This window comes from Leuresthes tenuis, unplaced genomic scaffold (genome assembly GCF_036924035.1).
Source record: "Leuresthes tenuis unplaced genomic scaffold, fLeuTen1.0.hap1 SCAF_2, whole genome shotgun sequence".
NCBI classification, from domain to species: domain Eukaryota; kingdom Metazoa; phylum Chordata; class Actinopteri; order Atheriniformes; family Atherinopsidae; genus Leuresthes; species Leuresthes tenuis.
The window spans coordinates 13,868,234-13,879,696 of NW_027325356.1; the positions used below are offsets into that span (position 1 = coordinate 13,868,234).

Genomic DNA, 11,463 nt, shown 5'->3' on the forward strand with positions numbered 1-11,463 from the left:
TGAAACCAGACCAAACCAAGATGATTTATGCTACCATAAATATTGTCCTCCTATTCCACAGAAGAACAACATCAGCTATTCAATGCAAAGCATCAAAAGCATATCGTCAATATACAAATGTCAGTAGGTTCCCAGAGTCCCAGACCTTTTTTCCTATAGCTTTTCTTCTGTCAGCGCATGCGCAGCTCTTGTGTTTAGACGGAATGTTCTGGTTCTTGTACGGAAGTCTCGCGCATATTTGGCAGCCACAGTGAGGCTCAACCACAGCAAAAACAGCGACTGGAGCGACGAGAAGGGAGCCAGCGGCCCTTTGGCTGAGCTTATCTGGACTTTGGGCGAAAGAAGCGCTGATTACTAAAATGACCAGTGAGTATCGACGCGTGGCTCGTTTTTTAAGGGATTCGTGAACTTTGCCCGGTTGTTTGTTGTTTGTGCTCTGCCACTTCGCACAGGCCGACGTGGGGCTCCGTCTGTTTCAGTAAATAGACGGAACCCAACTTGATCTACGCATTTCACCGTTTTCTTGTCGGTATCGTCGGTTTGAATAGTAGTCCATTGTAACCAATGTCCATACTGCCGTCAGTAGGTTTTTAACGATTCGCTGTTAGACCACAGTGCGTGTCAGCATGTTGCATAAGAGGCGTCTTATGTTTGTCAGTATCGACGGGTCGATGGGCTGTTTGTTGTCCGGCTGTTAGCCGAAGTCCTGGCCTGCTGCTCGGATGCTGGTAGCTTTTGGGGAAAAAACACTGAACGATTGGGGATCTACCCTGCTTGTAGATTACAAGGCTTAACCAACGATGCATTTTAGTTTAGTTTTAGTCGCTGTCCCGTCCTCATTTAGCCCTGCTGGGTGCGACATATCGGTGGAAGATGCTTTTCCTCCCTCTGTACCGTTGGTCCGAGCATTAAACTGCTCTCGAGCGCCTCTGCCACGTCGGCTGCTCTCAAGTTTTGCTCCATTTTATCTTGAGCCGTGCATGATACAAACTGATCTGTCAGTCTTCATAGATTATGGCTTACGAGACACACACACTCAAAAGCCAACTCAGATTAGTTTTTTATTTTTCTGCGTGTTTTTTTAGGTAGATTCTTAAGAGTTTGAAGGGTGCACCTCACATACCTGCCAGGGCGTCTCACTGTTGTGCTATTGTTCATCTACATTGTGCTCGTCTTTGTCTGTCATGCAGGAGGAAACCAACGTGAGCTTGCACGCCAGAAGCATGCCAAAAAGCAAAATGAACATGGTAAAGGGAAGAGGAATGAAGATGGGCTGTCTGCTGCTGCCCGGAAACAGAGGTGAGCAGCAGATTTATTATAAAAGAAAATAATAATAGTTATAGAATGGTATGTACACATGTTTTGGCTGTTTTCTACACTGTTTCCATGCTTGAATATAGAACCCTTGCTGTAATAATACACAGTAATAGCATGTGTCTACAGTTTGTACGCTGCAAGTGATGATAATTAGTTTATGTTGCAGTTATTTCTCTCTTGATTAACCTTTTCTCTCTTGAAATGTCTCTTTTTTTTTTCTCCACCAAGGGATGCTGAAATAATGCAACAAAAGCAAAAGAAGGCGAATGAAACGGGAAAAGATCCAGGTAAAAAATGAAGTGGGAGAAGAATTCGGCTCACTGTTCTGAGAGCATCCCCGTTCGACATTCTTCCTGTCGTTTTTTTGGTCAAGACTCAAGAATCCAGGATCCTCACTTCTTCCCTGCGGAAAATAACATTGCTAATTGGATTTGTTATTTTACTCGGTGAAATTATGTCTCGTCGAGTTAGGGCTTGTCCCACGTTGGTCCTGCATGCTGAGGATCATTGCTGGCGTAAGCAGGACACAGCTGAACAGTTCATGACGTGAAGCACCCAAGTAACAGTTGTGTATTTTTGTACAAAAGTGTCCCCTGCTGGTTTCAAATAAAGTGTATCTTTTTAGTTGATGCTTTCTTGAGTTATTCAGAACGTCGGTGCCGTGCGAGGAGCCGAGCAAAGTACACTTTGAAGTTTCCTTTTGCTACGGGTCTTTGGGGAAACTACCTGCTGTTTTTGTGCTTTTTCAGTATTTGAATGACTTCGTCATCCAATATTCCAGCAGAAATTTACAAAAATCTCCCGATTCATAACTTTTGTAAACGTGCTGCGGTGGAAGTACATGATCCTACAGCCTTGTGTTGCCTCTTCATAGAGTAAAACCTAACTTTGATTAACAAATCTGTCAAAGTTTAGTTTAAAACACAGAACTTTAAGAAACACCAAGACTTCTTATCACTTGACTAACCTGATTAAATTGGTGTTGAGTTGTCAAATGTATTTACAAGGCAGCCTTCAGTTTCACAATGACCACCAGGTGGCAGCAGACACCACTGTATTATATTTTTTTACTTGACTGTGCTGGTTGTTTTTTACTAAATACACTGCTTGCCATTTGAATCTTAAGACAATTAAAGGGCTTTGTTTGAGCACATGACTCAAACACAGTAAAGTTAATACTGCTGAAATCTTAAAGTCTGTAAGCTTGCTCTGGTTATTAACAGTGAATAAGCCATGAGTCCTGACAGAAGCCCAGTAAGCTTGTCTCTGGTTATCAGATTTCAGGGAGCACAAGCACAGTGGGCTTAAGTCACAAATTAATCTTTTTTTTTCCATCTCACGTAGCAAAAGAGCAGCTGTGGAGCTGAATACCGAAGAGGGACATTATGCAGAATCAGCCAGTTTTGTAAATGTGAGAAAATTCAACGCTTATCCGCAATCATCCACTGTACTCTGCCCACAGCTTTGCATAGATATCGCTGGAAATCCAGCGTAAGGCCGACAACAGGCTATGACTATGGGTTCTGGCAGGTTGTCTTTTTTCAATAGATCGAGGGGGGTATTGAGAGATGAAAAGAAAAGCTACAGTCGGCTCCTTTAATTAGATTCATATGGGGAGACGCATTTCTTCAATCTCCCTCTGCTGAATTTGTTAAGATGTAGAAGCACTGGGGAAAATGCCTTGCTGTGCGTTATTTACAATTCTGAACAGCCCCCTGTCAAAGTCCAAGACAGGAAGGAGAACAACAATGTGGTGCATGTGTCTGACTTCTCAAATGTTAAATTTGGTCTAAGATGGAACATTTTCAGACTGGAATCTAAGTCAGTTTCCAAATCATCCCACTATGACCTTTGAGCGCTGTTCAAAGATTTAGAGAAAAGAGCACATGATGAAAACATAAGTAGCAGGAAGGCACCAGACCCCACACCAGACCCCACATTCACTGCACTTAAAAAGGTGAAGTGGGACAATAAAGGCTCACAACTGTCCTCAGTCAGTTCCCTACAGAGATGCAGCTTACATCTTACTATTTGATCACGTCAACAATCAACTTCTCCATTGTTCTGGCTATGAGATGACAGAGACTTTACATCTAGAGCTCTCTGGATGCTCAATCTCAGGAAAACTACAGTCACTTCAAAGTCCTACATGTGTCAGTCAGACTGAGCAAAGGATTGTTGGGAGTTTTGCAAGCACTATGTCCTCAGACTGCAGCTGTGATTAGGAACTTCTTTAGGCGTTTCTAGTTAACAAAGTCACACCCTGCGTTTTAGACTTTTTTGATTCAGTCTCAGATACATTTATGTCTGCTGAGAGGCAGCCACACAACCTTAGAGGTCAGGTGTTAACCAACTAACCATTTCATGGTTTCAACCTTTTCATCTTCACTGAAAATAGACTGCAAGTTGTACACAAAACGCAGGCATTGATAAAGCAAACACAAGACACCTGGCTAAATGGTAGAAAATTCTAAAAACATGTTTGTTTCTAGTCATCATATGTAATTGAGTGCAGATAGTTTTAAAAATGAAATTTAAAAAATCCATTTAAACTTAAAAATGAAACACAATAAACTATTTCTGAAGCAGCAGCTTTGAGCCAGATGTACCCTTTAATAACTCGCCTGCTTACCAGTTCCTCAAACTGTTATAGCCTGAGACAAGGTAGACGAGGGAGGCTGTTCTTTAAAGAAACTTAAGATTATCACATTTATCCTGTACAACACTGCTTTAAACGGAGATGCTGCTCTAACCATCTGTTCATGGGATAATTGCTTGGGAAATAAACAGTGTTATAGATCATCTCACTAAATGATAACCACAGTGTACTGTATATATGTTGCTTTATCACAAGATGTCTTTTCATCGTTTTATGTGGTGGGAAAAAAAACAGTCCTTAAAATGAAGTAGAACATGACCTAAGATGAATACCTATTACGCTGAGTCATTACTTAAAAAATAAGCCAAAATGCAAAAAATGCGTGTGAGAAACTAAATAGTCTTCACTGCATCCAGGAATTCGCAGGGTAAGTAGCAGCCAGGTGCTACTAATAAGCAGATGTTTTGGCACTCTGCTGGTCTGGAGCGCTCATGTGTGTGTGTGTGTTAACACAATCCCAAGGAGGAAAGACATCAGCAATGATCTCACAGAAGTAGGTTGTTGTTTCCCATCAATCTGGAGAGGGTCATAAGCCAGTTCCAAACGAGTCGAAGTCCATCATTCTACAGCGAGAAAATTATTCACAAGTTGAAAAAAATTCAAGATAGTTGTCAATCTTCCCAAATGTTCCCTCACACACATTCACCCAAAGGTCAGACTGTATGCCCTGAGAAACCGTTAGAGAACCAAAGAGCTACATCTCAGACTCTGTAGGCATCAGTTAGCATGTTAGCTGTTGAGGTTGAGCATGATACAGTTAGCAAAAGGCTGAACAAGTGTGGCTTGTTTGGAAGAGTTGTCAGGAGAAAGCCTCTTTTAGGTGTGCAAAGTTGCATCTGAACAAACACAAGATTTCTGGGTGTGAACATTTAGTGATACAGTTACAATTAAAAAAATCTAATGATATGCAATTGCAGCAATAGCACCCTCACCTCACAGCAACGTCCCTCGGTGTGAGTGTGAGCGTGAATGGTTGTCTCTGTGTGGCCCTGTGATGGACTGGTGACCCGTCCAGGGTGTATCCTGCCTCTCACCCAACGGCAGCTGGGATAGGCTCCAGCCTCCCCGTGACCCTGAATTGGAATAAGCGGGTATAGAAAATGGATGGATGGATGAAATATGGTATGTGCTGATATGGAACACATTAAACGTGTGACTGCTTTTTATGATTGAATATAAATTTAGTCTTACAGCTTGATGTGTCTCTGAATAAAAGGTCTACAATGTGTGAAAAAAAGGACAAATGTTTGCAAGCGGGTAGTTGTGAGGGCATTAAAATCTTAGCATTCTCCCACCACATGTGTACATGTAAATACAAACTGAAAGTTTGATCACCTATAACTGGATGATACATTTTCTATTGAGTCAACAAAGGTACCTACACAAAGTCCCTGACTCAGACTCATTGGTTTTTGGATAGATTGTGTTTTTATATAACAGACTGACTGTTGCTCTATTCTTGTTGTCAGTATCCGTGATTTAATCAATTAATTTTCATGTTATTGGCGCAGCAAACCCTCTGAAACGAAACTGCTTCATAAACTAGAAAGAATATTTTGTTCCCCCGGAGGACACATCATTTGAACTCGATGATAATAATATGGACGGCTCTGAAGGTGACGGATTAATCCAGAGCGTGACTGCTTTGTTCCCATTTAGTTTTGCTGTGTGAAATCACCATGACAGATCAAAAGATGTAAATGATAGGTTACAGCTGTGGTGTTATGTCCTGCAAATTGCATACAGACTCTCTTCAAATTTGCCAACGGTATTGATCCAGCTGCTGTGTGTCATGGTTTAAAAAAAGTCAAAGAAAGAAGGCAGACATGCTGCATTTCATTGTTCCACACGATACAGTGTCTGAAAGCAGATTTTTCAAGAGTCCTTTGCCACGTATAGCTCTATCCGTGGGCAGAATAGGGCCCAATTTACCCCCTGCTGCAATCTTGTCTCATCTGTGGAAGATAATTGCTGCTTACCATTTGTAAAAGCACGGTATTGCTAGGCTGTCTTACCTCTCAAATTGATCATGTTCAGTTTCGCCTGTCATTCCTGGGTGAGTCTGTTCTACTGGAAACATGGAAGATTCCTTGTTTGGTATTTCTTTATGCAGGCTTCTTCCTGTGAGTGTTTTCCACAAACCGGTCAGTTCACAGTCCATGCTTATCTGACGGGTCAGCGGCATAATTTTCACCGTAAACTGAGACTGACACTGATACAAAACTTTGCCATATATGTCTTTAGCTATCTGGAAAGGAGGGGGAACCATTTTTTAAGTAAAACAAGAAATGCTTGGCTGAACTACAGAACATCTTAATAACCCAGAAAATACGAAGAAGACAAAAGAACTCACTCAACAAAAGAAACCCTGTTCATTTTTACACGAACAACCAATGCTGGTAGGGAGATGACGAGTTGGCATATTTGACCTGGAATGCGTGGTTTGAATTCATTTAAAAGATCTTTCATTTCCCTTTATTGACTGTGAAAAGATCTGCTTTTGGGTTTCACAAACAGCGTATGTCATGACTGTTTGTGTCACGAAATATGCAACACAATCGCGGCTGAAATGCGGGCTGACTGTATTTCCTTTCAAGGCTGCGGCAAACAAAAGTCACTTTTCACAGTGCAGTGATGTGTTAATAATGAATCGCAAATTACCATCTTTGCTCTTCATCAAATTGTCTGTGACAGCACATGAGCTGCACGGTGTTGAAAGTAAATGGGATGTGTCACAGGACGTCAGCGGAGAGAGGAGATGCTGACACACAGACACAGGCTTTAAATCTGAGGAAAAAACACAGCCAGAGAAAATACGAGTAGAATGTTGCTTTAATCCATTAAGCTCGAATCGCACATGTTAATTGAGGGTCCATCATCTCAAGCTTTGGGTGCTCTTTCAATCCATGTGACCATCGTGGCTTTCACATGGACAGTCTGAGATACAGGAAGCCAGTAAATTGTGCTCACAGCTGAATTTTTAAGTGTTGGGACATAAATGAATTAAGACTTTTCTACACGTTTTGTCCACGGTGAAGTTAATTTTACAGCCAAAAACAGTATTTTTGATCCACTTTCAGTACTTGGTACAGTATATGCATAACCATTTAATAAACCCCCGACATGCTTTGTGTCTCACTGTTTCCTTTCATTCTGTGTAGAGCCATTGCATGCATATGTTCACAATAACACATATGTTGAAAGCGTAAACATTCTCATTTGTATGCCATTTAATCTTAAAAATGTTGCTCATTTATATACTGATAGACTACGATGTCAATACAATACGGGAGTCGATTGAAGTGAAATAAGATGGGCCTGGATGACAGCTCCCATGAGAGACAGTGTGATTCCAACAGTAGTTTATTCAACCATTTAAATGTAAAAAATGATGTATGAGTGCAAGCTGGTTTCAGCATGTTAACAAAAACCTTTAGAGAAGACGTTTCTTATCATGGACAAATAGTTTCTTCATTGTATTTTTACAAAAATGTTTGACGAAATAGAGACAATCTGTCCAATTCAGAGATCTGAAATGAGGACATGTGTACTTGTGATGATATTTTACCTTGTGGCCAACATCTCGCACCTTACACAGGGAACATAACAAATATTGTTTCAAGATTGTTAGGAAGTGGCTATTGGTGGCCAATAGAAATAAAAACCCACTGAATCTTTTTTTGTCTTTTCCCCTACAAATATGAGACAATTTGACTTGTAAATGTGTTTTATTTTGGTCATTTTGATAAAAGTCTCTGATCTTGAAACCGTTTCTGTGCTCTCATCACTACCCCCATTTTAGACTCTTTCAAAAATCATTCAAAAGCTCTCTATGTAACCTGTCTGTATAATTGTCTTGCTATAATTACTCTGCTTCATATTTTGCAATCGCAGTCAAATCCAGTCACTGAGTAATAATAATAATAACAATTTGTTATTATATTTTTTACTTTATTCATTAAATACTCTCCCAATCTTTTAGTGTGTTGGTCTTGTTTTTTCCCTCAGGCTTATTGCTGAAAGATGGAGGCAGCAGAAACAACGACTTTACTGATATAATAAACACAAGGCGCTGCCGAGGCAGGAAGGGCAACTCAAAGCGAAAACCAACAAGAAACAAAACCCAGGGGAAAAAAGGACTGACCAACAGGGATGATGAAGAAAGTAATGACAAGGATCTAGCAAAGGACAAAGGAAACTAAGGAGATTTTATACTGTGGGAGCAAACTACTGATAGAAAGCAGGTGGTGGTGATAGCTAAATGAATCCAAATGTAAAACAAGAACAGGAAAGCAAGCTTAACAGAAAACACAAGGGGTCAGGCTATGCAAAACAAAACAGGAAGCAAGACGAACTACAACATAAACCAGAACATACGATCAAAATCAGACCAATGGACTAGGGAATCAAAAACACAGCCCACAACATTCACAGGAAACAGTATGAGAGCCCAAGTCCTTTGACTCCACATGTAAATGTCGGTGAATGATAAATGATAAATCTTGTTTTTCAAATGTTTAGAAACTTCCAATAAAATCCGTGCCAGAGAGAGTGAAGTATCCGAGGCCATGTGGCAAAAATTTACATCCCAAACTGCTCTCTCTGTAACCACTGCCTGCGGAGCAACAAAGAGTCAGATAAAAGCTGTCACTGCACAACAGCAACAGATGATGCACGTCTTTCCTTTTCTATGAAGAGACCATTTGCAGCGTGGCCTCATTAGAATGCAGTCTGGTGGGAATTATTCAAACTGCCTGGATGTTTGCAGATGTTTTGTGAGAATGGTGGACAGTTATATGCGGTGCTGAAGTATGTTCAGATTTGCATGTTGACTGTAGCAGCAGATAGCAGAGGAAGTGCAACTAGTGTTCTACACCCTCTTGGTTTCTTTTGTCATTCCATAACTTATACTAAACTTTATCAGATTTTTACACAACAAAAACTTTGATCAACTTCAAAGGCAGTGTTTTACTTTATACAACCGCAAATCAACTACTTCAATGAACTGTGGGTCAGTTTGGCTTTGCTGCTGTATGATTTTGGCCCATTCTTATTTGTGTAACTGCTCAATGCAGCCACATTTGATAACCTGTGAGCATGAACGGTTCTATTCAGGACCTCCTGTCAGGTCAGACAGAAACTCCAAAAACTTCAACTTTGCTGATTCTGAACCATTCAGGGATGGACTCACTCACTCAGCTGAGCTTGACTGATGATCTGATGTTCTCCTGTTGGCTTTTCTGTAAGAGAGCAAGATTAATTCTAACCTTTGTTACGGCAAGTCGTTTTCCAGCAACAAAGGTTCTTTGCAACGACTCAAGGTAGCGATGGCCAAAATCCAAAATCCACGCAGCAGATCACAGAATGATCAGTGGTTGCTATGTCCATCTTTTATATGTAGTTTACCTGTTTGTGACATGACCAGTCAATAATTTAGCTAAAGCAGATCACATGTACTGCACATTGTGAAGAAAAAGGAGAAAAATATGCAAAAGACTTAATTTGATGATTTTAGTTCTTTGAGCAATATAATTAAAATGTCACTTTACTTGATGGCTTAATGAAAACCAGCAATAAATTGATTCGATTGTCAAATGAAATGCATGTTAAGGTTCAGACTTCTATCACATAACAATGAGGTGCTTTGTGTGCCACGCAGAGCTGAACAGCTCAACTGTTTGTGTGGTCGTCTTCCAAACAAAAGGTCGGCAAAAGTGCCCTTTGAGACACTGAACTTGTTCAAGCAACTTGTTGATTTGTGTGTGACTGCAGAGAAAGTGCTGCTCACTGTATAAATGGTGCATCTCTCTCTCATGTATGAATCCATATATATATATATATATGATAAGAAGAGCTGTATGATTGGGTGAATGAGAAACATGTACAGTAAACTGCTTTATTGAACTTAGAGGTTTTAAAAAAAAAAGAAAAAGGCCGTGCAGGTGTGGGCCATTGACTGGGTCATAATATTGCAGGTGTTCAGTAACCTACCGCACACGAGCATTTGTCAAAACATGTATTTTATTCATTTATCTTAAAAAATTAAAATAAAGTGCTTTTTATGTACAATATAATAAAAACAACAGTCACAATCTCAATGATACAAAAAATACAGTTCACAATGTTATTTGTACACAACAAATAATTAAGAAAGAATAAATCATGCAGGCAAGACCACATTTGTCTAATAGTTATTCAGTCAACTAAGCTTATGGTATTCAGTACGCCGAGGCAATGCCGTCGTGTCCCATGGCTGAGCCGATGTGGAGGATTCTGGAGCTGTGCTTGCACCTTAAGACTATATCATGCAGCACAAATGATTCATTACTTCTATTGTGCTGTTTGTTTGTAGCTATGACCATTTCAGCTAAATCCTGAAAAGACGTTGCAGCCGACTGCCTACCGAAGCCGTTTTAGGAAAGTAGACTATAGAATATAAAGTTGGCTACGTTCATATCCAGTACAGAATGTTTCATTACTGAGGAGCTACTGAAATGACCCATTGTTTATTGTAATACCATTCGCTTTTTATTTAAAAAAAACAAAACAAAAAGCATGTCGATAATAAATACCAACGTTTCTCTTTTTGTAATATTATCCAGTGAGGTTTAACTGTATTGTATCTTTAGCTTTTTCATGTCAGATTACGGAATATTATGGTTCAACACAGACCTCTAGAGATGTCATTTCCTGTGTTTCTACAATCACTTTTTACATAATCAAAAGGCGACAGAATGCGACAACATTTTTAAGCAGCTTCCAGCCTTTTATGCAGAGAAAGTTAGTGGTGGCTTTAAGGATACTGTAAATTTACTACTGACCCGTGTTGTGATGTGGAGTAAGGTGTGCCCACTGAGGGCTACAATCACGTCATTCAACACTTTCCTGTTGGTGAGGTCACTGCTGGGTAGAGTACAACGTAGCACAAGGCTAAAGGCAAAGCAACTCGATACCTACTGTGAAGGCATTTATTTGTCTTTTTTCCTTTGTAGTGCAGTTATCCACCAAGCACTTCAACACAGGTTTCTGAGAATTTAGAAAAGCAGTCTTGGTAGAGGCGAAACGATTCTCTACACAAAGGCCTTTACAATCGAATTCGTCATCGATCTGTTGTGAAATAAAATCCTTGGGTTCATCTGTTCAGTCTCAGCTTGCAATAGGAAACATTCTTAGAAACAGCCTTTGGTTTCTTGGTGAGAGTTGAATGAGAAGTTTGATACTCATATTTGTACAGTGAAGCCCCTTGTCTGCACCCATAGAGCTCACTATATCACTCTTTAATGTACAACAACCCAAGGATGAGAATATGTTTTCAGCTAAACTATTGGCCCAAAACAATTACATCTTGGACTCTGGCTACAGCAACGTCAGGTTGCCAGAAGGCGTTAAGTGTAGCTCATCTTTGCATGCAGCAAGACTTTGTTCTCCACTAAAAAGAAAAAAGGAGAAAACAGAAATAAAAATAGAAGGAAAGAAAAAAAAAAAGA

The 11,463-nt window shown here is 40.1% G+C and overlaps 1 protein-coding gene across 1 annotated transcript; it reads left to right on the forward strand.

The window, feature by feature from the left end:
- The first annotated feature begins 212 nt into the window (after window positions 1-212).
- Window positions 213-1,944, forward strand: serf2b (small EDRK-rich factor 2b). Its single transcript, XM_072380268.1, has 3 exons — window positions 213-366; window positions 1,191-1,299; window positions 1,546-1,944. Exons 1-3 carry the CDS (start codon window positions 360-362, stop codon window positions 1,613-1,615), a joined length of 186 nt encoding a protein of 61 aa, XP_072236369.1. The 5' UTR covers window positions 213-359; the 3' UTR covers window positions 1,616-1,944.
- The last annotated feature ends 9,519 nt before the right edge of the window (window positions 1,945-11,463 follow it).